This window comes from Phycomyces blakesleeanus (genome assembly GCF_001638985.1).
Source record: "Phycomyces blakesleeanus NRRL 1555(-) unplaced genomic scaffold PHYBLscaffold_19, whole genome shotgun sequence".
In the NCBI taxonomy this organism is placed as follows: Eukaryota; Fungi; Mucoromycota; class Mucoromycetes; order Mucorales; family Phycomycetaceae; genus Phycomyces; species Phycomyces blakesleeanus.
In genome coordinates this window covers 1,017,852-1,045,494 of record NW_017265152.1, presented here as the reverse complement: position 1 = coordinate 1,045,494, position 27,643 = coordinate 1,017,852, and the positions used below count along the sequence as shown (strand labels likewise).

Sequence of the window (27,643 nt, the reverse complement as noted above, 5' to 3'; positions counted from 1 at the left end):
ATCTAATAATATAATATAAAAATTTCCTCCTAATATTTTTTTTTCCATTTCCCTCCAAAATAATAATTATAATAGAAAGGTGTATATATATATATTTTTTGGTTGTTGTATTGAATGCGCCTTTTTTTTTTTTTTTTTTTTGCTATCTATAATCATTCAATACAATACCAGTTTTATGCTGCTAATACTCCCCAAGATTAAGCCAGGCTTTTTTGTTGACTGCGGACAGTTTGTGTACAATCGATGGTGGAGGGGCTGCCATGACAAAATATATAATATATATATATATTTTTCGTATGTATCAAAACTAATACTATTTGATGTTGATATGAAATATTATTGGTTCTGTTGTTACTGTTACTGTTGCTGTGGTTGCTGTGGTTGTTTTTGTATGTAATGTATATATATATATATATATATATATATATATATTGTATGTATAGAAATTTGTAAAGATGCCTAACAACAGAAGAAGAGTAATAAAATAATAAAAAAAAAACAAAGAAGAAGAAGAAGAAGAAGAGCAAAAACAAAAAAAAAACAAAAAAAATAAAAACCAAAAAAGAAACCAAAAAAAAAAAAAAAAAAAAAAAAGAGTAAAAGAGTAAAAAGGAAAAAAAACCAAATAAATAAAAAAAGATCTTTTTTTTTTATATATATGTATTTTTTAAATATATAATATAATATAATACATATATATAAATATAGAATAAGAATAGAAAAAAGAAAAAAAAAAAAAAAAAGTCTGATAAAAGGGAGCGCAGACTCTTTTCTTTTTTCTTTTTTCTTTTTTATACCCGGAACCTATTTTTATTGATTTTATTTTATTTTTCGATTTCAAAACTAAAAAAAAAAAAAAAAAAAAAAAATTAAAATTTTATTATAGAATTCAATATAAATAAACAATATAAACCTATTTTTTATTTTTATTTTTATTTATATTATTTTTATTGTAATTTATGTCTCACTCTCTTATTCATTCATTTCACCCCCCTCTTTCTCCCATCCTTTCTTTCTTTATCTATCTTCACTTCCTTCCCCCCCCCTCTTCTCTTCTTTATTTTTCTCCCCCAAAAAACAAAACACAAATACTATAATAATAAAAACAAAGAAAAAGACTAGACTAGGCCATAATAGGTAATCTAAACAGAGAAGCTTTCTTTTTCTTTTTATTTTATTTACTCTGCAGGTGTATCACATGCGGTCCATCAAACTTATTATTATGCTTTATATATATTTATATTTATATGTGTTTTATAATAGTACATATAAATAAATTATAGTTGGAACTATTATTTATTTATCAAAATAAAGAAATAAACAAAAATAGTGTTCCAATGTGCTTTTCCCTCTTTTAGAAGGGTCAAAGGATGACGAAACACTTCCCTTCAATGTTGACCCCAATAAAATTAAATAAATAAATAAATAATTGATTGATTGATTGATTGATTGATTGATTATATATTTCATGACCGCCCTTTGGGTCACGTGTGCAGGCCCTGGTGTTGCAAATGATGTGTATAAGCGGGAGTAAACCTTTTTTTTTTTTTATTGCCATTACCATTACTGTTGTTGTAAGTATTGGTATTGGTATTGCGGTTGTGGTTGTTTGTTATTTATTGTTATATATACTATATTATATATTTTTACATACAAACAAACAAACACACCAAAAAAAAATTTAATTTTTTATTATTATTTTGTAATATTGATATTATTAACAACAATAGAATAAAATAAAATAAAAAAAAGGTGCTTAGTTGTAATGGCATCTAATTCATTGGTAACTGCCATTGGAAATGTTCCTTCCCTGACAAAGACTCTTGTCAGTCTATTGCTCATCATCTCCAGTACAGCCACCTATTACATCCACATCAATAAGGATCCCACTCAGGAACTAGCAAACCAAACTGATGTCTGTCCAATCCTAGGTCTTGTACCTGGACTGTAAGTTTGTCCTTAATATTATTATAAGATACCTAACCAAAAGGAAACAGAGCATTGTATCGACCATGGACATTCCTCACTGCTGCATTCTATGAAAGCAACATCTTTTCTGTAAGCCACCGACTATTAAAACAACAACATATTAATTTTATTATTGGTTAGTTGAGTGCTAGTGTGGTTGTCTTGTTGTTGTGTGGAAAATATCTTGAGAGAGCCTGGGGTAGCAGAGAGCTTTTGAAATACATTGTTATTACCGCAATCCTATCCAATGTCGTGACCTGGTTTGGACTGGTCGTGACATTTTATATCTCGGCTGATGACAAGCTTTTGTAAGTAAATAGATCCCATTACAAGAACAATGACTTATATAAAACAGGTACACGACCCAAATATGTGGCATGAGTGGCGTGTTTTCTGCATTTTTGGTTGCATTTAAACATCTTATACCTGAACACAGAATATCCATAGCTGGTCTTGTTTCTATCCGCGTAAAGGTAGTAGAAGAATCTTTGTTTTATAGAGTCCTAATGGATGTGTGGTATAGAATTTGCTGGGTGTTGCTACGGTGGCAAGTATTGTTTGTCTTGTTGCATTCCAGGCCATTGTATTCTATAATTTGGTTAATATTGGATGGGTTATTGGCTGGATTTATATCCGATTCTTTAAATACCAAGATGGAATCCGTGGTGATCACAGTGAGACCTTTGCTCTAGTCACATTTTTCCCAGAATTTATCCAGTAAGTAATAATAATGATAATAAAAAGTTATTTATTTTATTTTTGCAAGTCCTATTATTCGTATAGTGGGAATCCCAGTCTATGGTCTATTTGTTCGGCTGGGTGTGTGCCCTGTTCACACAACACAGTCCTATGATCTAGAAGGGCAGTCTGGTACACGACCTGCTGCCAACGGAACTGCCGAGGCTGAGCGACGCAGGTAAAATAATAATAATAATTAATTTTATAAATTATCGTGCCTAATATCTTCATTTGTCTAATAAATTTTAATACATGATATAAATATAATACCATTCTAGAGCTCTTGCTTTAAAAGCTTTGGATATCCGCCTTTCTTCAAAGACACCCGCCACGCAGGATGTACTGTTTGATGCAAAGGACACTGTAGCTCTTCCAACAACCACTACATCTACATTAACACCAGGACTATCAACCGAAGAATTCACACCAGAAACAAAGAGAGATTAAAATAATACATCTTTTTTATATTTTTTTGTTTTTTGCTTCCGTTGTGTTCCAAGTTTGTGACCCAAGTATAAAAACTGAAGATCATGTTCTCGATTGTATATTGACAAAAAAAAAATGATTCTTTTATTTTGTTCCACCCACAAACTGGATTATCAATCGTGACACAATCATTCAATATAATATAATATAATATAATATAATATAAATAAATTTTAAAATAAAAAAAGACTCTATTTATTTATTTACTTACTTTTGTATCACTATATACATATATTTTTATATTTTAGGCTTTTCCCTAGCCGCGTCTTTTACTTTTTATTTATTTAGTTTATGTTATACTCCGCTTATTATAATTTATTTATATGGGTGTTTTTGTTTCTTGTACCTTTAATTTTTATTTGATGCTAAATTACAGTATAATGTATATTATAAAGACTTTTATTAGATAACAAACTACCAATACACTAGTAAAGAAGGTTTAAAGAGACAAATTATTAAAGTAATTAATAAATATATGATATATTCATAATACTGTCATAATTTGATGTGGTGATCTTCTTTATTTATCGGTTTATTGATTTTAGATATTTCTCTTTTTTTTTTTTTTGACCCTTAAAAAAATTTGACAAGCAAATAAGTCCTTGAAGAAGAACATCTTTTTTCTTATTATTATTATTATTATCTTACATGATTCAACCCCCTCTTTTTTTATTTTATTTCTTTCAGGGTTCATTCTAACTCTGTGTTCTCTCTATTGCTATTAATTATTAATTACTTATTTTGTATGTGAATTTCTAGCTGAACAAAAATAAAATTCACAAATACTAGAGTACCTTTTTGGTTGACCGTGCAGCAAATAAAGAGAAAAAGAAAATGCAAGGGGGAAATAAAGATAGATTTTTATGAATTTATCTATATTTAATATATCACCTTGTTAGTTTTTTAGATCAAATAAAATAAAGCATTAAATGTAATCACGTTCATCATATTCATTATTTTATTATTTTATTGTGTCATAGATAGATAGCCAAAAAAAGACAATTCTCCTAAATATATACATATCTATATCTATCTACAAGCGTGTGTATAATTGGGGGGGAAACACAAGAGAGTCATTAGAAATAAATAAATAAATAAATAAATAAATAGAAAGTGGCTTACAATGAGATAATTAGGGTTACCTTTTTGTCCGTGATCGACAATTTTCTTTTATTACTTTCAATTGATCTGATCACTGGTTCATTACAACCTGTGGACTCTACAAACTAAACAATGTATACAATATCCAAATATTTAAGGCCAAGAAGAAGAAGAAGAAGAAGGAGAAGCTTTCTATTATCTTTAATATCAAATCAAATTAATTTATTGATTCATTAAAAAGAAAAGGGACATGTACATAATCATCAATATCATCAATATCATCATTTTCACCACTTTCGACAATACAAATTATACATATGCACGGACAAAATCAGGCATAGTTTATAAATGCGACTAATTGAACAGTAGGGGCTAGAAAATACAATAAAAATAACACACTGTGCCACGTTTACGATTCTCAAGCTGTACAAGTTAATAACAGTGGTGATGATATTATTGAATTAAAATTAAAATTACCAAAATAATAATAACAACAAGCCTTGAGTCTCTATTATATCAACTTCTTTATCTATCTGAACAACAAGAAAAGATATGTTTTTAATCAAAAATTAAAATTATAGCAGAATATTTAATATAAAAAAAAATATTAACAAAACTTTTTTTTTTTTTTTTCTTAATTTTCCCCCTTCACAAAAAAAAATAATAATAATATATATATGTGACGTCAGTAGGTACAGAAAATCAAGTGGCTTTTTGACAGCCGACCTGTCCCTTCTCTGCCCACAACAAACCCAACTGTCATTTGTTTTATAAAAAAAAAAAAAAACCAACCTCTTCTTAGTTGGTGGATTTGTGGATTTTATTATTTTTGTATTATATTTTGTTTATATATATATATACATAAAATATATCAAAAGCATAATTATCTATATATTATATATATATATATATATATATATATACATAAAATATATATATCAAAAAGTATATATATATATATAAAATATATATATCAAAAGTGTGTGTGTACGTACATTTGTGTGTGAGAGAGAGAGAGAGCGTACATAGACATATTTACATTTCTACAAATCCACACATATAATTTATTATATTATACTATAGTATATTATATTATATTATATTATATTTTATTATATTTTATTATATATTGTTATTGTTATTGTTCTTATTTCTCTCCTTTGCCTTATCATGCCTTTTCAGTCGGTGATAAAAAAAAAAGGTTGGCGGCCACAAGCCTTATCCTTTCTCGCGTCCTCTCAAGTTCTCTGCAAGAACTGTCTCTCTCGCCAATATGTCTCAGCTTCTGTCCAGACACACCGCCTCATCGACGACCAACAATTACGCAAATCAACCAAAAACATCCTAAGTTCATGGTCACCTGTCCAGACCCTGTCACAACAATTGATTCCTTCTCAATCAGTCCGTCCTCGTCTCAAACTACCCAGGCACTTCTCCAGTCTCACAAACACTGCACAGGAACCTCCTTACCACGACACTGACCTTGTTACTCAATTTAGACTTGCGCTATACCCCCCATTAGAAACACAACCACAAAACAAAAACAAAAACAACAAAAACAGAAAATCATCAGCAATCAAACAAAAGACAATCATTAGACGACAGCGAAGAAAACACCTCTTTGAGCGCTATACTGATCTCAAAAAACGTAGACTACTCAATCATCTCTCATATGAAGACTTTCGTACCCTCGTCGCAATTCTCATACCTAATCCAGACAACCAACAAGCAAAACCAATCGTACTGCAAACAATATCAGTCCTCGAAGATCTTAAACAACTCTCGGCAGACCACTCCCACCTACAGTTCTCTCTCACTGATGTCGAAACTCTCGTGTCTCTCTACAGAGAAACCGGCGCAACAAACGACGCAGCATTGTTGCTCCACAATCTCCACAGACTCGGAACAACCCCCACAGAAAGATCTTACAGTGACATGATCGCAATGCTCGCAAAAGCAGGAGATGTCGAAAGTGCCCTGGGATGGCTAAAGACAATAAAAGCATCCGGCGTCTGGCCACCCTCAAACTCAATAAAGGGCTCAATCGTCCAAGCCTGGCTCGAACTCGGCAATGACACCGCAGCAATTGACTTTTTACGGGAGCATCCCGGAGATGCTATCATTAGCACCTCAGATACGAAACCCAACTCGAATCCCAACCACAATAATAAAATTAACATCAACGACATAAACGACGACGACAAAGATGCTTTGCTGGACATGGCCCTAGACGTCTTTTTCAACGAGTCTCTCAAACGCTGGCGACTCAATGACTGTAGGGCAATCTACAGACTCAAACAAAAAAGAGGCTATTCCACATCATCGCTCTTGAGCAGACTCACCTACAAGACCATACACACCTTCCAGACCCACACATCATTGAATCTCTTGCAGGACACCCTGGATCTCAAAGACACGGCTGGGTGCGGAATAGTAGCCGGCCAGATGATTAAGTACTGCATCAGCACAAAAAACCTAGCCATGGCTGTCAACATCTGCAAACACGCGGACCATTCACAAAACAGTATCTCGGTTGACCACTACACACATCTCATAACAAAGCTTGCCCATGCTCGCTATTCTGTAGACCTGATGACCATCTACCGTCAATTCACCCAGAAATACCCACAATCTCTCTCCATCTCTCTCTACACCACCATCATCCAAGGCCTCACCGCAGCCAAGCAGTATCACAGCGCACTCCAGGTGCTTGGAGACCTGCGGCAGACTATACCCGACCATCAACTTGACGAAAATTCGTTTTTGCCGCTCTACAAGCTCTGCGCACAGGCCGGATACCTCGACCTTTTCAAACAGACCTTTGCGCTCAACAAATCGCTCGGACGACCCCTGACTCACAAAGCGTTCACCTCTCTCATGGCCTGCTACGTAACCGCCAAGGATCCAGAGTCTGCCAAGGCTGTGTTTCAGGCCATCATGGCCGAAACCAAGGGACCTGACACGGTTGACTTCAACCTTCTCATCCGTGCCACCGCGCTCGAGAAAACCGACGGCGACTCGCTCGAGAAGATCTTTGAGATCATCCGGCACATGAAGACAGCCGACATCAATCCGGACCAGACGACCTTGAGAACTCTTCTGGACATCTACAAAACCGGAGACCTGGCTGACATGCTTCTGCAGAAACTAATCAATGATCCACACGCCACCCACTCGGACAACATCTGGCTCAATAACCTGTCCATGACGCGCCTTCTCAAAAACACGCCTCCGTCAACCGTGGCCAGTATATTCCTGTCCAACAAACGCGACAAACTGCTCAAGTCGTCCACAAAAGGAGTCCCGATTGCATCGGACGGAATGTCCTACCAGATCCTGATTGACGCGCTAACCAAGAGTCCGACAAATGTCCACATAGCCGAATCACTCTACCAACACATGCACTCCCGGGGCCACAAAGCCAGCCAAAGTCTACACCATCAGATGATCCTGGCCTGGGCTAGAAAAGGCCGGATGGCGAAGGCGCGCAGGATGGTGGTGCGGATGGAAGAGGAGATTGGCGAGAAGGCAGGCATCGAAGCATTCAGTATAATCATTAGCGGCTACCTTGGACACAATCAACGGGAAAATGCGCAAAGAATCATAGATGAGGATCTGGCCCAGCGCGGACTTGTTCCTGACCAAAGATTGCTGAATATTCTTAGTGAATATGACAAGAATGGCAACATATATTCCTCATCACCCACTACTGCAATTACAACGACAACTACAACGACAACTACAACAGCTACAGCTACAGCTACAGATACAGATACAGCTACAGCTACAGATACTACTACTGACAACCCAGACAACCATGGACTGTAATAAACAATTGAAATTTTATCAAACAAACAAATTCCCTTTTCTATATATATATATATATGATTTATTAATTTATTTTCTTAAATAATAATAACAACAACAATAATAATAATTCACTCTTATTTTTTTTTACTTTTATTTTAACAAACTAAAAAAAAAAAAACAACCAGCAAAAAACGGGTCTTTGTGCCATAAATTTCTTTAGTGTACATACAATTATTTCCACCTCTCTCTTACCTACTTTTTTATTTTTTTTATTTTTTTTTTAATTTTTTAAAAAAAAAGAATAAATATTAAACTAGCATTCTAAATTTTTTTTAACAAAAATCCAAGGCAAAGATGGTCAATATATACTACCAAAAAAAAACATTCTAATATTAAGGTTTGATTCCAAAAGTATCAAGCATATTTAATTTTGTTTTGTATTGTTTTCTTGCTATTAGTATACCCAAGCAGCCATAGGTTCAGCCTTTCTTCTTCTTCTTCTTCTTTTTTTTTTTTAAAAAAAATAAATAAATAAAATAAAATAGCACAAATGTAAAATTCTATCAATACTTCCCTTGATATGAAAAAAGGAGGAAAGGAAAGAAATTTAAAAGAAAGTGATTGGGCACAATCAGATTGTGCATACATAATATATCCAAAACAGTTATCTTACCAGTAGATTTTTTTGAATGGAGCTTGAACATTTTAAAATAGTGGCTATACTACAAAAGTGGATTTTCTACTACACATCCTAAGCTGTAGTTAAACATTTTATTGGAAAATTATATTCCTAATGCCGCTGATTATATTTGAGGTTTAATATTTAAAATACAGACCAACACAAACATACCATTTATTTGGACACCCATTCTTTTCTTTCCTATAACGTAGGCAAAAATAAAAAAATAATAAAAAAAAAAAACGCCGACATTTATTTATGACGCAATAGAAAAGCCGCGCAGTACACATTGACCGCGTCAATAAGAATTTATTATACCTCACTAAAATATTCATACCCCCCTCCCTTCATATCAGTTCTCCTCTTAACCCTTTTTCGTTTTCTTCTTTTTCTTAATTTGTTTGTTTGTTTGTCTATTTGTCAACACAACAATGTCAGAAGAAGAACAAAAGGAGATTTCAGATCTGCAAAACCATGTTCCAGATCTCAATTTCTCTATCCAAGATATTTTAGACAACCATGGACCTATATCTTCAAATGACCAATCTTTCCAGTCAATTGTTCAAACAATAAATAACAACAATGACGATCACTCGCAATCGTTTGCTCATTTGCCTGCAGAACTCCAACACCTGTTTAGCTCAAATGCAACCGAGGATCTATTAGCTCCGGCGTCATCCAGTGCAGACGCGTCGCTTCTATCTCAACAGAATGTGGATGATATGGTACACATGTGGGGAAAGTCTGCAGAGACCAAACCAAACGATTCGCCTATACAACAGCAGCAACAGCCGCAGGTACAACAAATAACACAGGTACAGCACCACCATCAACAACAGGTACACCATCAGCAGCAGCTTCATCAACAGCAATTATCGCATCAACAACAGCAGCAACACCAACAGCCTCAATCACACCAGCAGCAACAGATCCAGCAGCCATCACCTCACCAGCAACATCAGCAGCACCAGCAGCCATCACCTCACCAACAGCAGCCGCATCAACAACCATCACCTCACCAGCAGCATCAACAGCCATCGCCTCACCAGCAGCATCAACAGCAGCAACCGCATCAACAGCAGCAGCAACCGCATCAACAGCAGCAGCAACCGCATCAACAGCAGCAGCAACAGCAGCAGCAGCAACAACACCAACAGCATCAACACCAACAGCAGCAACCGCATCAACAACCACATCATCAACAGCTTCAGTCGCCTCATCAACAACAAATCCAACAGTCGCCCCATCAACAGCAAATCCAACAGTCGCCCCATCCGCAACAACTTCAGTCGCCCCATCCACAGCAGCTTCAGTCGCCCCACCCTCAACAACTCCAATCACCTCATCCACAGCAGCTTCAATCACCACACGCGCAACAACTCCAATCCCCTCATCAACAACAGCTCCAGCAATCGCCTCACCAGCAGCAACAACTTCAACAATCGCCGCACCAACAACATCAGCAACATCAGCAACACCAGCAGCTATCCCACCAGCAACATCAGCAACATCAGCAACAGCAGCACCACACACCTATCATGAGCCCTCCAGTAGCAATTCCAACTCTCGCATCTTCCCAGAGCCCTATGATGCCTGGGGCACGATTGATGGCTTCACCTTCGCCCCATCCACCCAGTCATATAAAGCACCCTATGATGCCCATGGCACAGCATCATCCATCAAATCTTGCACCTACACCACCTCCTGTTGGACCTGTACAGCGTAACCCAAACCCACCATCTGCTGCTACATCTACTACTCTTCTTGACAACATTACTTCTCAGCTACCCCCTGATCGTAAAGAGAAATTCATTGAGTTATTCAGAGAGCTCCAGGTTTGTAATTTGTTTACTTTTACTTTTACTATTGCTATGATTATTATCTATTTATTTTGAAAATATGCATATGCCGATAAAGAAAATAAAAGAGAAAGAGAAAGGATAATTTTTACTGATGAATTGAGATATGTTATATAATATTAAGAACAATGCGGTGACAGCCGATCAATTTTTGCTCCAAGCCAAAATGTTGCTTGATCAGCAACACTATCAACAGTTGGAGGACCTGAAAAACAAACCAAGTGCACAGCCCAACTCAAATTCGAATAATAGCAGCAGCAGCAGCAACAACAACAACAGCAACAACAGCAACAGCAGCACTAACGCTAACAGTAACAACAGCAACATTAACACTGCAAACACAGCAAATAACAATATCAACAACAGTAACAACAACAGCAACAACAACAACAATAATATCAACAGCAATATTAACAATAACAATAACAATGCAAACACGAATCCTAACATCAGCACCGGTAACGCCAATAACAATATCAACACAAATGCAAACGCGAACCCAAATGCAAATATCAACGTCAATGTCAATGCTAATAACAGCAATAATGTTCCAGGACCATCAAACATCCGCCCACCCGTTGTACTCAACAAAAACACTGTAAACGACCCCATGGCTATGATGCAGTCAACTTTACCACTTGACACAAACGATCGTAAACGTACTATGACGAGCTCACAAGTCAGGGCAGAAGATGCACAGAGAGGGATGACAGGTCTTATGTAAGCTAGATAACATTGAAATTACCATAAATGAAACTAGAAGCGAGAAGCAAGAATCAAGAGAGAGAAAAAGATATATAGAAAGAAAGAAAGAAAGAAAGAGGGAGAGATATCTTGACAGTTTTTTCCTTTTTTTTTTGCTTTCCTTCCCTTCTTTCTATATTTCTTTTGTGTAGTACACCTCAGATGAAACGGGCAAAGACAGATCATGGGCCTATGACGATGCATTCACCCCAAAACAACCCATTACCATTGTTCAAGACACCCGCCATGCCCACACCCGGGTTACAAATCCCACGAAGCTCGATCCAAAATCCACCGTAAGTCTTGTGTGCTTGTATCTGAACTTGTAGATGCGCGTGTGGTTATGCGTGTGGTTATGCGTGTGGTTATGCGTGTGGTTATGCGTGTGGCTGTGTGTGTGTGTGTGCGTGTGCGTGTGCGTGTGTGTGTGTGTGTGTGTATGTGTATGTGTACTTAAGTACATCCGTACTTACGTCCGTACTTACGTCCGTACTTACGTCCGTGCTTATGTGTGCGTGTTCGTGTGCGTGCGCGTGTGCATGTTTATGGACAAAGAGGGCAAATATTAGTGTCGTGGTTTTGATTGTCGAATTTGTGGATTTGTAGAAAACCATCAGTCCCAGCATCATCTTCAGGTCCTTCTTCTTCTTCGGGTCCTTCGGGTGACAGGATTGATTATGATACACTCACGGATGTTATGGGCTATGCTGGCGTAGATCTCAAGGTAATTTTAATTCCCTAAACTGACTAGAGTAATGGTATCACTATTTTTAAATATAGTATTATTTGTGTATTTACATATTTATTTATATATCTACATACATACATACATACATACATACATACATACATACATACATACATACATACATACATACATAATATTTTTATTTATTTATATATATATATATATATTTCTTTGGGCTATTTTAGGAAGAAGTCGAACATTTCTTAAAGGATGGTGAAATGGTTGGCGGATCATTACCCGATGGTGTAGATCGATCCAAAATGCAGGATTTTATGAACCCAGATATGCTCAGGGACACTGTCATGAAAATGGGTAAACGCAGTGTAAATAGAGAATGATAGAGAGAAATCTCGACTATTATCATTATTATCATTATTGATATTTATCTATCTATCTATGCTGCAAACTAGCAAAACCACTCTCTATTTACAAGATCGACCCAGATTTCTTATCTTATCTGGCTTTGGCCACACAAGATAGGCTGCGACACTTGATTGAGCAGATGGTGGCTGCATCAAAGCATCGTGTGCTTTCGCAAACATTTGATGCTCCACCTGTTGATGAACATGGCCAGCCTCTTTACAAAATTATGGTTCAGCAGGATATTAAAAAACAACTGCTGGCTATAGAACGTGTGGAGCGTGAAGAAGAGCGTAAGCGAAAGGAAATCATTGCCGAACGCGAGCGCCGTGCACAACTTGGAGACAGTGATGGAATGAATGTTGATGAGGAGAACAGACCGAAAAAGAAAAAGAAGGAAAAGGAGATGGGTCCAGGTGTGACAGCCAGAAATATGAGTGAAGATATTCGTAAAAAGCACACAAACGAAACGGCTTTGATGAGTGCAGGTGGCGTGCGTAAGAGTTGGATGTTGACAGGAATGGGCAAAGACCGCATGCCAGCAGCTCCTGCACCCCCTTCTCCACCACTACAGCCACAACAAATATCCTCCCCTCAACTCCCATCCTCTCAACCCTTACCAGCGCAACCTTTACAACCTCAACCTCAAACACAACCTCAAACACAACCTCAAGCACAACCACAACCCCCAGCACAATCACAATCTCAACCTCAATCTCAAGCACAATCTCAAGCGCAACCTCAAACACAACCTCAACCTCAACCACAACCGCAACCACAACCTCAAGCACAGCCGCAACTGCAACTGCAACAACAACAACAATCACAACCACAACTACAACCGCAACCGCAATCACAATCACAATCACAATCACAATTGCAGGCGCAACCACTAGCCCAAGGCCAAGTGCAAGGTCAAAGCCAAGTGCAAAGCCAAGGGCAACCACAACAACAAATGTCAGGGTTTAATACTGCTGAAGGTATGGCAGAGGATACACCGCGTGGTCGGGGTAGACCGAGAGGACGTAAGGCAGAAGCTAGCGCCAAGCGTGGAAGAGGCCGAGGTCTTAGCGTGAATGCACTCTCTGGCCGTGATCTCGGCCGTCAAGACAACGTCGGGCTGTTCCTTCCACCTTCCACGATTGGTAGACCAAGATTAGGAGAGCAAGGATCACGTAAAGTCACTGTGCGAGATGCTATCTTCACACTTGAGCGCGACTGCCAAACTGGAAGGGGTAATGGACAACGTACGCTTCTCAAGACATACAACCAATGGCTCAAATAAAGCAAAAGCAAAAGCAAAAGCAAAAGCAAAAGCAAAAGCAAAACAAAACCAAAACCAAAACCAAAACCAAACACAAACACAAACACAAACCAAACCAAACCAAACCAAACCAAACCAAAATAAAAATAAAAATAAAAATAAAATTAAGAAAAAGGCTATTCAAATTAAACAGCAGCAGCAGCAAAAACAACAGCAGCAGCACCAACAGCAACAGCAACAGCAACAACAATACTAATAATAATAATGATAATAATATTAATAAAATAGAAGAAGAAAAAAAAAAGTCTATTTATTCTTTTGGACTTCAGTTGGGTTCGATATCCGCGCCATGAAATGAAGGGCAAAATAAATAAATAAATATAATACGCATACAAACACACACACACACACAAAAGGGGTATATAAAGTTTCAATTCTCTTGACCTTTTTTCCGTAATCTTTTACATCTTTCACTTTGATTTGTCATTAAGAATGGTTAACAGAGCCATATGGATCCGACAGCTAACCCAGCTTCTTCAAGATGAGGCCTATTTCCACCCAAGTTCTCCCCTTCCTCTGCACTTGAACTTGTCAGAGCTCTTGTTTTTACAGGCAGAACACCAGCTCGCACTGGCCGCAAAAGAGAAAGAAACAGAGGCTGCGACAGAGAAACCCAAGCGGTGGAGTCTGTGGGGCCTCAAATCCAAGAGCCAAGGTGATACGTCTGAACTATTTGATAAACTATCTAAGCTTCCCTGCCTGAGTGTAGACCGCACTGGCCCGACCATCGATGGGTTTGATGCTGAGGAGAAGACAGAGAGGGTGTCCTTGGCTAGTTTTGGCAACCTTAGTCGCCTAGTGCTGCTGCAAATCCATCCGCGCTGCATGGATGTTCCCCCCGTCACCCTGAAACACTTGGTCGTCCAACACGGCCAACTAGATGACGTTCCGGATGCTGTTGTGTGGTCACCCGATACTATTCATCTCACCTCCTTGTCGTTGGCCAACAATACCCTTGCGCGTCTCCAAAGCCTGGAATTGCTTCAGAGTCTCACACATCTCGATGTTTCGCACAATCTATTGGACCGTATTCCCGAAGCACTCTCATGTCTCTTCAATCTCCAGTACCTCAATCTTGCTCACAACAAGATATCCTCTGTGGCTGCAATTCACACCACAGTGGGGAATATCCAAGAGCTCAATCTGAGAGGAAATTCAATTCGTATCATTGACTCACTTGACAGGCTGTGGGCCATCGAACGTCTCGATTTGCGTGAGAACTGTATTGAATCTCTTGATGAGTTCAAACTACTGGCCCCCTTACCCAACCTCGAAACACTTTGGGTTCAAAGTAATCCCTGCACTGAACAAGTTGAGTTTTGAAAAAAAAAACCCCGTAACGTATTTGAAATAATGAAAGAAAAAATAATAAGAAAACTAAACTTATTTTTTATTATTATTATTTTTGCATAAAAAATGTATATATATATATATATTATATGCATATACTTATATAATTATATTATAATATATATATATATCTCTGTTTTTTAGACCGAATACCGTATTGAACTGTTTAGGATATTTGAAATGGCAGGGTCAAGGGTGATACTTGACAATGCAAAACTAACCCACCAGGAACGACTCTGGATGTCTCCTCAAAGACGAGCCAGTGATACTGCTCAGATTATCAAAGAAAAGAAACCTGTCAATGCTTGGCCAAGACCTCGCTCAATTGCTGCCTGTGATGAGGGACACACCCAGCATTCGTGTCCACCTCTAATCACTCGCTCAAAATCCCTAAAGACAAAACGTATGATTCGGCTTGGAGAACCCGTGATGCCAGCAGCCTCGTCTGTACATTCTCTCAAAGATGATACGCATGTGCTTCGAGTTGCCACGCTTGAACAAGCCGTCCAAGAAACTCAACTGTCACGCAAATCCCCGCACAAGAAACGGTCAAAATCTTCTCTCACACGTTCTATTCGTTCAGGGTCTGTAGACAGTCAAAGTCCACCGCCACTACCAAATACAGACACAGAGGCATTTCGTCGAAAAATTGAAACAATTCGTTCAGAAGCGGGTACAGAGTGGTTACGAGTGTTACAAGAGATGGATCTTGATAAAAAATAATTTCTCTTAACAATAATTCCTTTTTGTTTTCATTTTCATTTTCATTTTTTAAGTTATTAATATTAAAATTATATATACACATGTATATAATTATTTGTTGGTCTCCAACCTCAAGAGACTCTAGGCGATTAGAGCGCATAGAGTCTACTACTAAAGTTGAGTGTAGAAAACCAGAGTTTATTCTCCCATACTTTTCCCGAAGGATACAATTCACTGAAGAGAAGAGCACACAGGATATAAGCATGATTGGGTAGAGAACAAAAGGATTGCCAAGTGAGCGAGTGCTTTTATAGACAAAAAAAAATTAGTTATTCACACCAGTCGCTAATAGAAAAAAAAAATCGAAAATTTTTGTAAAGTGACTCGCACAAGTGACTGTTTCTGTGTTGTAACGATGTGTTACACAAAAGTTTGTATTAGGAACATCCTTTGCGATAACTATAAAAAAATATACACACACACCTACTCACACACAAGAGAAAAGGACAGGCGGTTTGACTTTAAGAACTTGGATAAATCAAGAGGATAAAAAGAGATCTAAAAGTAACTTCTAGCCTCTCCAGCCCAGAATTGGGTGACTTGAGTAATAGAACGAATTAATTTTAAATAATACATCTTTATTATAGCAAGCATTGTTTGTTAAGCCCAAAGAAGAAGAAAAGTGCATAGAGAACTATTAAATAATGTATTAAATTTAATGTGGTTGGTAAAGAAAGAAGTTTTGTGAGTAATTTGGCTTTTATATTTATATTTAAAGGATAACTTCTTCTTCCCTATATTAATTAATTAATTTATGCAATTATTGATCCATTTATTTAAACAAGGTTCCGGGAAGATGCTAGAAAACACATTCAATAGCTTTAATTATTTTTGTTTAGATAGCCATGACAAACCAAGATTGAGTTAAGCTGAGGTGCAGTACAGTACAGTACAGTACGATAGTATATGATAACAAAATGGTTCTTGATCCAACATTCTATAAATCAAATTTGCTCTTATCCGTTTTGCTGTAACTGATACTGAAGGATAACGGATAATTGAACAAACATAACCATGCGAGTTATAAATTAGATGCATTTGGATTAAATCTTTTGAGAGCTAATGAAGTCTCTATCAGAAAATCCAACAGAACGTGTAAGCAAGACTCTTCAGTTCAAAGTATAGGTTAATAATACTAATAATAATAAAAAATCCAAAAATAAATGCCCCTTTATTCTGTTGTCAGTGATGAGTATGACGATGATTATGAAGACGAAGATGATGACGAAGATTATTGTAATGTCAATGATTATGTCAATGATGTCAATGATATTTGAGGAATATTCTATTACTGCAGCACAGTTTTCAAAAGTAGAATACTATTTATAACGTGGTTTGCAAAAATGAAATGAAATTAAACAGTTTCGTTATTTATTAATTTAGTTTGGCTATTCCAGAACCTGTATTTTTGCTTTCTATGAGGAGGCCAATAGAATATACTTTTAAAGTCTAACTTTGAAAATCTTACCCCTTTCCCTTCTTTATCAACCCCCTCTCCTGCTTTACAGAATACACACCTGAAATTTCGAATAGCCCTTTATTTTTTATTTTATTCTTAGTCATGCAATGTAGAAAATAATAAAAAACTTGAGAAAAATGATAAGTTGTGAATTGATCCATCCATCGAAACCCCAACATACACGGACCACATAATCTTTCTCCACATTTTGAGTCTGTTTTTGGACCAATAAAATCCAAGAATTTTGTGGTTAAGAAAACTTGGAATCATGGATGTAGCAGCAGCATTGATACCTGAGGAAGTAGATTGGTTGCTAAAGTTTAACTTTTGGAAAGAGTAACCAAGGTACTGTCAAGTAGCTGTGCTGGACGAATTTTAAAATGTATATTGTTGATTGTAAGGCCCTTTTTGAAATAAGCATTAAAGAATAAAGATGCGCATAAGAAGCGTCTTAGAAAAAAGATATGACAAATAAGCAGTTAAAATAAATCTTGAGTCCTTTAAAACTTAAATTGTTGGACGAAATTCAGAAAGACATAAAGTCAGAGTATGCATCCTGACCATATCTTTACTTGTTCACTAACTGTACATTCGTGGGAGTAAACTTGACTCATGTGGCTTGTGTCGAATATCCTACGAACAGTTTGGATTTTAGGACACCGATCAGACCGCGTACGATAATGAACTTCTTTGAGACATCAGAGAGATATGATGGTGCATTAATAAATTATACTAGATTATGTATAAAAATTGACTATACGCCCACGTATTTATTGAAATACATCTTAAATACTGGTAATAATATCAAGTCGCCAAACAATACAGCAAAAACTTGAGAACGCGTAGTTAACCAACCTTTTCTTATCTTAATTCGCCGGAGCCTAAAATATGGTATCCATTGTTATAGCCCTTTAACTTTGTATTCTAGTTTGTCTGTTTTTACCTAATAAACCATGTTTGAAAAAAAAACTATCATTAAAAAGCAATCAATTGTTTTTTAGTTCTATATGCGTCACTTTGATCTAGTCTGTTTTATTAAGCATTGACAAATAATACTTTTCACAAACTTTAGCTAGAATATTGCTCAACACCACCGGATAGCAGTATCCAGCTCCTTAAGTGTTTTCTTTTTCAGATATAGATCTTGCCTTTAATCTTCTCCTGATATATTCTCGTGTATTTTCTAACGCGCCTTCTTCATCATACTCTTTAATACAAGTCAAAACGGAATTTTTACAGGAGCAGATAGTCAAAAGCAGTACAAATACAGCCAAGGTTTCAACAACAACCGAAGAGTGTAATGTCATTCAGAATTAGTTGTAACAGTACGAGCAAAAATAACTTTGAGAAGCTATTGCACTGATGCAATTAAGAATATAACACTGAAACCCTCGCCAGGAAGGTGAAGTATATAATAGTTTACTCATAGCACCAGCATAGGTAGGCATCATTAATTTGCAAAAGTTGTTTCAGATTTATATATTGATTTTGATAAGTCCAAACTCAAGCGACAGCTAGTAGGTAATGTACCCTATAGAAAAAAAAATAGGTGATTTTAGTGAATTGTTGCAAGTTTTCCGGGGTTTAAAGTGTCTTGTACTTGACTTTTAATTATGCACCAATTTCTCTCTCGCTCTCTTTTATATTCTACTTTTTTTTTTACCCCACCATGTTTTTTGCAGTCAAAGCAAAACATCTTTTTCTTAGCTTTTTCAACCCATTACAAAACTAAATACCAAGTTATTAAAATCTAATGGCTTACCAGCGGTAGCTTGGGTGGGTCCTAAGCGGTAACCAGGACGGAATTTTTTCATCTTCTTTGAATTCTAGTCAGTCTTTGTCTCAAACGACGACCCTCCTGGAGATCTTGTTCTGCTTGTCTTCTGATACGTCCAATCCGAATGACGCGGGTGAACCTTACAGGTATAGTCCCATCATATCTCAGATTGTTAAGTATATGTCGGAAGTTCAGGACAGAAGCAACATCCCGATTCCACAAACGATGCATAACCTCTGACCCGTCCATGTTCTCCAAACAATTTAGATTGGTACATCTAAAAAGGACTTGTTTCTATTTTTTTTTTCACAAGGTCTAGAATTATTAAGTGTCTTTAAAAGAAACATACTTAATAGCTATTAAGGCTAGTATTAATAAAATACGAATCAGCAAAGTTGACAAAAGAAAGTAACTTGAGAAGAATTGACAGAAAAATGTCTGCATCAAGTACAATTTGGTTGTCAAGATTGCTCGTATGCTCATTAGAAATCTCGGTAGATTTAGAGAATTGCAAGGAATCTGTCTTCTTGTTTTTCAAAAGTAGGAATCAGACATGACAATGTTAACACAAAGCAGGATTATATTCTTTGATAAAAAGAATCAATTAAGCAATATACATGCCTTCATCAATATCATAGTACTTAGAGAATGGCCTTTTTTTTTAGCTAAAAAAAAATGTAAAAAATATCACATAAAAACAGATATATGTATATTATTTAATGAATATATAGCTTAAGCTGCTACTAAATATCATAAAAATTAGTACTTCTTCTTCGCATACTTCTTTATGTTTAACTTGTATTATTTTGATCAATAAAAACCAAAAAATTCAATATAAAACATCATGCATTTGTTAAACCAATCATAAAGAGAATATAAATACCTAAAAAGGTATAGATCTGCCATATTTAGAATATTTTATTGGCTTAGATGCAAAATAATAGAAAATCCCATAAATCGTATTTGACAAAAAGTAAAACTAATAGACTAAAACAGGCATGCTATTGGCTATAAAAGTTACGAGTTCGTAACTCGTTACGAGGTCGGTATTTTAAATACTGACTTTTAAATAGCAGAAGTTACGAGTACGTAACTCGGTACGAGGTCGGAGGTATAAATCCTGCCATTTCCTACAGTGTTACTCATCAGAGACTGTTTGATAAGTTAATCATTTTGAAGCAGATGTAATGCGGGACATGGTTTAGAAACTGTATGTAGGAAAGAGTCTATGGACAGAAACCTAATTCATTCCCGCTGTTTTCTTACCTTTTTTTTTTTGGCTGACCGCCAAGTACATTTTAGAAAGCGATAGAATTGACCACCCTGACTGTATATCCAAAACATTCCATTTTGGTTTTAGTTTTTTTGAAAGTAAATGAAAAACAGAAAAAGTACAAAATAAAATGTAGATACATGGCTTTACAAAGACACATATTGGGTAGTTACACTACTTCAAATGTCGATTCTGCTTGTGTGCCAAAACACCCTTTAGCTTGGTCCACATGTTTGTCCTACTTCTAAATGGATTATTTATTTTTAAAAATAAAGAAAAAAAATTAAATGCACCAAGACAAGAAGTCTGTAGCCAAATATTATATAATAATAAGAAGCACACAAAATTACATGTGATCCAAGGGTTTCTGACTGACTGACTAACTTACTAACTGAAACATTGAAGTGATGTTATCCGATTGCACAACCTAGATAGTTCTATTGGTCAATGCAGAGAGTACAAGTCGATCGTTGTTGCCAGATTTCATTATAATCACTTCATCTTCCTTAAAGACGCTTTTACTTACACCAAAGGGTCTATTGTAAACCCGGTCCTTTCCTATCTCTTTATTTGTTACCTCGTGTTTATTTACACACGCACACAAACACACTTTATTTACTTGTCTGCCTTTCTCTCTACTATCTTTCTTCTTCTTCTCTTCTTCTTCTTTCCTTTCTCCTCAACTCCAAATTTCAACCTTGGGTCATTCGACCTCATCTTCGCCATGGATCCGCGAAAACTCACTTACGACCTCACAATGTGGTTGTTCAACCTCATTATCAAACTTTTCTTCCGAGAAGTTCGACCAAGAGGTGCCCACAGAATACCAAAGCAAGGTCCAGTTATTTTTGTCGTCGCTCCTCATGCCAACCAAGTAAGACACGACATCAGTAAACACCTAAAAAGAAAGTTTGGCCAAATAAGAAAATTAAATAAATTATTATTATTATTATTATCTTTGCCAGTTTGTCGACCCCATTCTTGTCATGCGCGAATGTGGAAGACGTGTGTCATTTCTTATTGCCGAAAAGTCAATGCATCAACGTGGAATCGGCTTCTTTGCTCGTATGATCAACGCCAGTAAGTTTATACTTGTAATATATAAAGAAATAAAGAAAGAAATAAAAAAAAATCAAGTGAATTTATGTTTATTTATTAATCAACTTAATATTCTTGATTTTCCCCTTTTTATTTTATTTTTATTTATTTGCTCATTTATTTGTGTATATATCTATATATCTATATATCTATATTAGTTCCTGTTGTCCGTTCCCAAGATCTGGCTGTCCTCGGGAAAGGCAGAATTCAACTCCTGAACTGCAAGACCGAACCCTTCCGTATCACTGGCATCGACACTCAGTTTCTTTCACAACTCAAACCTCGAGACTCGATAGTACTTCCCAAGAATGTTGGCCAGGCTGAAGTGGTCGAGATTTTATCAGACACAGAACTTGTGATCAAAAAAGACTTTAAAGACCTCAAATCCCTCGAGTTGTTGACCTCAAACGATGGCACACCTTATAAATGCATGCCTCATATTGAACAAGATGCAGTCTACAAAAGTGTCCACGACGAACTCAACAATAATGGCTGTATTACGATATTCCCCGAAGGTGGTAGCCATGATCGTGCCGAAATGTTACCACTTAAAGGTAAAAAGAAAAGAGGAAGAAAACAGAGTCACTTGCATGGCAACAAAATGAAAATGAAAGTCAAAACTAACAACATATTGTGTATATACCTATAATTTTATATATAAAGCCGGCGTCACTTTGATGGCTCTTGGCGCTATGGCTAAATACCCTGGATTAGACGTCAAGATTGTTCCTTGTGGTATTTGAATATAATTTAGAAGATATACGAAACAAAACATATATCTAAATTTGTTTGCTTTTTTGTTTTCGTTTTCTTTTTTGTTTGCAAGGTCTGAATTACTTTCACGCCCATCGATTCCGTTCTCGCGCAGTAGTAGAGTTTGGAAACCCAATTACTATCCCAGCCAATCTTGTAGATAAATTTATTGCCGGTGGTGTAGAGAAGCGAGAGGCGTGCGGTAAACTTTTGGACACAATATATAATGCTCTCAAGAGTGTTACAGTTAATGCTGGAACATACGAAACTTTGATGGTATGTTATTTTTATTCGTTTATTTAATTTACATATCATATATATATATATAAATATACGCATGTTTAGAAGGACTGGGTAATCGATTTTAATTAACACTTGTCATTATAATCATAATCATTTGTTCTTTTCTTTCTTCTTTAGCTTATCCAAGCCGCCCGCCGCCTTTACAAACCTGCCCACCGCAAGCTACATATCTCACATGTCGTAGATCTCAACCGACGTTTCTTGATTGGATACAACCTTTTCAAAGATGATCCAAAAGTCATTGACCTCCAGCAACGAGTATTGGCATACAATCAACTTTTAAAATATCATGGTATTCAAGATCATCAGGTGTCAAAGACAGATCTCGGCGGACGTCATACACTGGCCATGCTTATCGAACGTCTATTCTTCTTAAGTTTACTTGGATTATGGGGATTCCCAGGGTAATTATAAAAATAAAGCGCCCGTGAGTTAATTAGAGTACAAGAAAATAACCTTTTTGTTTTATGTATACGTATCATAGTGCTGTATTGAATCTTCCAATAATGGTGGTTGCCAAGGTGATCAGTGAGAAAAAAGCTTCAGGTATGTTGGGGTTGTACGTGCATATTATCTTTAAAAAGTGGTGTGTGTACACACACACACATATATATAAACACCCCATACACTTTTACATATATGGTCAGTGATTTTGACAAGAATTTTTTTTTAAAAAAATGTTTGTAGCTGCTCTTCGTGGGTCGACTGTAAAGATTGCTGGTCGTGATGTCCTGGCAACTTGGAAGGTTCTGGTAGCTCTCGTACTGGTACCGACTCTCTACGCTTTTTACAGCTTTATTGTCTTTATGACCTTTTACAACTCTGACTTGGCTCCCAAGTGGAAGTTTATGATTCCGGGTACTGTCTGGGTTTTGTTGTGTTTCACCTCGTACGCCAGTCTTCGGTTTGGTGAAATTGGTCTCGACATCCTGAAGTCTCTCAAGCCTTTGGTCATGTCTCTTTTGGACCCTGATGGCGCAGAAATTCTTCGTCAAAGCCGAAGCAAACTATCACGTGATATTACCGACTTGATCAATGAGTATGGACCAAAGGCATTCCCTGACTTTGATGGTATGTGTCCAAACTAAGTCCTATTAATCGATATTCATTATAGAAAAGAAAAAGAACAAGTTAAATTAATTTGTGCAATCGATTTGTGTAGCTGAATACATCTCTCGCACTGCTCCTATGCTGAGTTCATCTAGCCGAACCGGCAGTAGTACCAGCAGCTTTAATCTTTCTACTGTCCAGAGCAAACTGCCCAAAATTAGAAGTGGTTTCTTTTTACAGGCTACTCGCATGGATTGGCTCGATGACAAACACATTTTTAATTGGGGAAGTCCCAAAGAACCTTCGGAAATGGATGATCTTAGTTTCCTTCACAGTGGCCATATAACTGGATGCAGTGGATCAGCCAGTGAATCACACACTCCAAATATCAATGGAATGAGCAGGTCTAACAGTTTCTGTGGAGGATCGTTCGAAATGCTGCGCATGGAAGCCCTTTCAACAACCACTACTACCACAAATACTGCCGAAACATCTGCAACCGTCACTCCACCTTCTCTCACCAAACGTCCGACATTTAAGATTGAAAATGTCGATGAAAATATTTCGGCGGAAGGCAAAGTGTACGAGGATGAAGGATACGCCGGTGATCAGGAAGAAGAGACTGGATTACAGATGAAGAAACGGTCTTGAACGGCTTCAATTTCTTTTTACCTTTTTTTTAAGAAAAAAATTCTGTAAAGAAACTCACTCGGGCGACAAACCTCAAGAAATCATAACATTACAACATAAACAGCTACATACACACACACCAACAATCAAACAATCAAACAAACAACAGCGTTTTTATTGCTGTGTAAATAGAACCTGTGTATTCATAGATAACCAAACCAAACCAAACCAAATATTATATATACATATACATATAAATAAAATGATTCCCATCAATACTCAAAGATGTATATATATATACTATTTGTTTTATTTATTTATTTGTTTGTTTTTTTTATATTGTTTAATAGCCATATATTTTTTCGTATGCTTCCTTGTTCTTCTTTTGATCTTCTGGTACATCTTCATGTACCCACTTTACAGCATTACTTTCCAGACCTCCAAGTTTCTGGAACACTTCCTTTGTCTGTTCATCAGCAGGCACAATTTTTCCGTTTCTGTCGATGTAGAAGTATGCCAGTCCAGGGTCTTGGATAGCTTTGTCTTTTGCAATCTGCCCCGATGAAGACTCTCTCACCTGACGCTGTAATTGGTCGATCTGAGCAGTGAGCTCAGCAATGGCCTTTCTCAACTCTTGTTCATCTTCTCCTTCATCTTCCTCAGACAACGAAACCTCAGACCCAACAACCTGGAATGTGTCTGTCTCCTCAGGGATGACCATGCTTGCAGCCTCGGTTGCTGCAACAATTGAAGTGTCGGACTCTACCTTGGTGTCCACTTTAACTTCAACCCATCCAGATGCTTTCTCTTGTTCGGTGGGCTCATCAGTTAAGGTATGGTCAGGTACAATTGGATCACACTTGATGGGGTAGGTTTCCGACTGTGCTTGGGATGACAAGACAAGTTCTTCACACAGACGAGGTGTCGAGATAACAATCTGGTATTGACAGGTTTTGATTTCTTGGAACATTGTAATCCTGTCGTGAACTTGCATATCGCAATGGTACTAGAAAAAAATATTCATATTTAAATATACAAATAATATCTACACACACACCACACACATATACATATATATTATCTTGATAAAATACTACTTACTTGTACTTCAATGCTACGAGGCTCTTTGGTAATATCACATTGAGTACCTCCTCCCCATTTCTGGACCAAGTATCTTTTGTCACCTACGTGGTGTAAGTCTGTTTTTGGAATATTTTTTGATATTTGTTGAACTGTTGTGCTTTGTTTGGCTGAATTTCTCTGAATCAGGTCAGAGCTCTCCGTGGTGCCTGGATAAAGCCCAAGGTAAAACGATGCCCCTTCGCGTCTAGTGTCTGGTTGTCCATTTTCACCTTGGGCAATTCTCTCTTCGTGAAACTGTCTTACATGCTGACCATGACAATATTCGTATGTCCAATACCCGTGTAACTACAGTAAGAAAATTTCGATTAATTAATTTATATTTATATATATTTATATATATTAGGTTTAAACATACAGTAAAGTAAAGACAGCCCTTTGAGAGAGGTTCAAGTAGTTGGAGACCGCGTTCGATACTTCCACGAGTATTTTCTTGTTTCATGTGCTCTTTGATTTGTCTCTGCCGTTTTTCTTTGTCTCCTTCGGCATCGACGTTGGGAATTTTGCACAAGAATGGTTGGCCATAAGCACTTATCATCACAACATTGTTATCGTCTTGTAATATGTCGTGTGTTTCCGAGCTCGTTGATATTTCTCCTGTAGTATCCTAAGTATAATAGTTTAGAATACTCGTGTGATTCATTTTCTCTTTTGTTTGTTTTTTGTTTTTGCTTTACCAAAAGAAAATGGGAGTTTATTCCTAATGACTTACGCTGATGCTATTGCCAAACACGACTGATTCAGGAATCTTGTTCTCCGACAGACTGACTCGATAGCGTGGATACGCAAGTACATCCTCGTATACAAATGAGGATGCAGCAGTGATTGAGACGAATGTCTGTAGGGCTAATAAAGCAATCAACTTGTTCATTATCACTACGCTTCCTTGCCCGCCAACTTTGAATTCCTGCGTTTATTTGTACTGTAGTAGTGTGACCATGAAATTTCTGACTCGGCATGCTACCATTCGCTCTGCATGTATATACATTTTTATAGGTATAGGTGTAGATATAGATATTGATATTGATACAATCTCTTTCCAGAAACTATTGGTGTAAAAATGTAATGTATTATAAACGTTTATGCTCTAAACAATCATCAAATATGAGCTGATGATATGTACAGAATACTTTCAAGTCACTGAGCAGCACTTTATTATTGATCATTTAAAATCCTCGGGGATACTATTTCCTCCTACAAAAGAGAATCTATTTTGAGCTCACTTCTTACCGCTGACTGGAAATACTCAATCGGATTAAGCTCAGGAGAATAGGGTAGAAGATAGACACAATCATATTTGCTACCCTCGATGTAAAGCTAAGCATTCCTGTTTTTATGGATATGATTATGGTCCAGCATCAACTAATGAGCTTTGAACTCTTCGTATATATCCATCGAATTCAAAGTAGTAGGAACAATGTTGAAGTGATGCCCAGTTATGGTCCAAACCTTGTATTTTCTGGCTCTATATAGGGCTTCTTTCTGTTTTTTTTTCTTGGAATTCACTGTACCTTTTGGGAGATTCACTTGCAGATTTATTGCACCAAAAGGAGATATGGCGCCAAGGATGGTCATCGCTTTGGATCTTGTTTTGGGTACAGTTACAACAGCCGGAGTTCTCTTTTTGAGACCAAGCTTAATTGCGTTTTATGCTGATGTGGAGAGCCGCTTCGTTTATGAAAATGTAGTTCAAAAAAAAAATCCATGTCGGTTTTCTGCCAACGAGTAACATTGTCCAATTATATACCTAGAACAGCGACTGACCCCCCTCTTTGTTGTAAAGATTTTTATTTCTTTGTACATAAAATTGATCTAAAAAAAAACTGTTTCTTTCCCAGAAATATGTCTTTCTTTTGAGGGACACCTTGGAAGATTTAGCTTTAAGTAAAGGTTCTGGAAAAGGAAAACAAATCAGGTGTGTTCAAAAGAAAGAAATTGATATTACTATTGATATTGATATAACTTTTCTTTACAGAATAGCTCTATATTCAGTTTTGTTTTCTTAAGAGTCACTGATAAAAAGGTGTAATGTAGATACTGTTTGTGTGGCCTACAGATTATTGAAGTATATTGTTTAATGTTATAGTGCAGCTCCGCTTAAAGGGTGTATACATTGTAAATTCGCACATTCTCTTTCTCTGTACTTATATTTATTTTCCCACCTATTGTGTGTGTGTGTTTATGTAATGGATCAAAGAAGCTTGCACTGGATGTAAAATGCATATACCGTG

The 27,643-nt window shown here is 36.7% G+C and overlaps 8 protein-coding genes across 8 annotated transcripts; 5 read left to right on the top strand and 3 right to left on the bottom strand.

Moving 5' to 3' along the window:
* Nucleotides 1–1,568: 1,568 nt before the first annotated feature.
* PHYBLDRAFT_159666 (hypothetical protein) lies at nucleotides 1,569–3,401 on the top strand. Its single transcript, XM_018434033.1, has 7 exons — nucleotides 1,569–1,947; nucleotides 1,998–2,058; nucleotides 2,110–2,276; nucleotides 2,324–2,441; nucleotides 2,492–2,685; nucleotides 2,735–2,884; nucleotides 2,985–3,401. The coding sequence occupies exons 1-7, from the start codon at nucleotides 1,766–1,768 to the stop codon at nucleotides 3,151–3,153; spliced, it is 1,041 nt and encodes a 346-aa protein (XP_018288425.1). The 5' UTR covers nucleotides 1,569–1,765; the 3' UTR covers nucleotides 3,154–3,401.
* Nucleotides 3,402–5,463: 2,062 nt separating this feature from the next.
* PHYBLDRAFT_60283 (hypothetical protein) lies at nucleotides 5,464–8,121 on the top strand (the record flags this gene model as incomplete). Its single annotated transcript, XM_018440620.1, has 1 exon — nucleotides 5,464–8,121. The coding sequence occupies one exon, from the start codon at nucleotides 5,464–5,466 to the stop codon at nucleotides 8,119–8,121; it is 2,658 nt and encodes an 885-aa protein (XP_018288424.1).
* A 1,432-nt stretch (nucleotides 8,122–9,553) lies between these two features.
* PHYBLDRAFT_60282 (hypothetical protein) lies at nucleotides 9,554–10,556 on the bottom strand (the record flags this gene model as incomplete). Its single annotated transcript, XM_018440619.1, has 3 exons — nucleotides 9,554–10,266; nucleotides 10,316–10,399; nucleotides 10,475–10,556. 3 exons carry the CDS (start codon nucleotides 10,554–10,556, stop codon nucleotides 9,554–9,556), a joined length of 879 nt encoding a protein of 292 aa, XP_018288423.1.
* A 2,792-nt stretch (nucleotides 10,557–13,348) lies between these two features.
* Nucleotides 13,349–14,150, top strand: PHYBLDRAFT_159665 (hypothetical protein). The gene has a single exon (XM_018434032.1). The coding sequence runs from the start codon at nucleotides 13,449–13,451 to the stop codon at nucleotides 13,776–13,778; it is 330 nt and encodes a 109-aa protein (XP_018288422.1). The 5' UTR covers nucleotides 13,349–13,448; the 3' UTR covers nucleotides 13,779–14,150.
* Nucleotides 14,151–14,249: 99 nt separating this feature from the next.
* On the top strand, nucleotides 14,250–15,890 carry PHYBLDRAFT_60280 (hypothetical protein; the record flags this gene model as incomplete). The annotated part of the gene is made up of 2 exons (XM_018440618.1): nucleotides 14,250–15,128; nucleotides 15,312–15,890. The coding sequence occupies 2 exons, from the start codon at nucleotides 14,250–14,252 to the stop codon at nucleotides 15,888–15,890; spliced, it is 1,458 nt and encodes a 485-aa protein (XP_018288421.1).
* A 3,308-nt stretch (nucleotides 15,891–19,198) lies between these two features.
* On the bottom strand, nucleotides 19,199–19,648 carry PHYBLDRAFT_171758 (hypothetical protein; the record flags this gene model as incomplete). The annotated part of the gene is made up of 2 exons (XM_018436658.1): nucleotides 19,199–19,442; nucleotides 19,515–19,648. 2 exons carry the CDS (start codon nucleotides 19,646–19,648, stop codon nucleotides 19,199–19,201), a joined length of 378 nt encoding a protein of 125 aa, XP_018288420.1.
* Nucleotides 19,649–21,116: 1,468 nt separating this feature from the next.
* Nucleotides 21,117–23,680, top strand: PHYBLDRAFT_135446 (hypothetical protein; the record flags this gene model as incomplete). The annotated part of the gene is made up of 8 exons (XM_018429719.1): nucleotides 21,117–21,312; nucleotides 21,404–21,518; nucleotides 21,695–22,090; nucleotides 22,200–22,271; nucleotides 22,363–22,565; nucleotides 22,710–22,996; nucleotides 23,077–23,138; nucleotides 23,280–23,680. Exons 1-8 carry the CDS (start codon nucleotides 21,163–21,165, stop codon nucleotides 23,678–23,680), a joined length of 1,686 nt encoding a protein of 561 aa, XP_018288419.1. The 5' UTR covers nucleotides 21,117–21,162.
* Nucleotides 23,681–24,615: 935 nt separating this feature from the next.
* PHYBLDRAFT_148917 (hypothetical protein) lies at nucleotides 24,616–26,283 on the bottom strand (the record flags this gene model as incomplete). The annotated part of the gene is made up of 4 exons (XM_018432178.1): nucleotides 24,616–25,278; nucleotides 25,374–25,700; nucleotides 25,771–26,019; nucleotides 26,125–26,283. 4 exons carry the CDS (start codon nucleotides 26,281–26,283, stop codon nucleotides 24,616–24,618), a joined length of 1,398 nt encoding a protein of 465 aa, XP_018288418.1.
* Nucleotides 26,284–27,643: the final 1,360 nt, after the last annotated feature.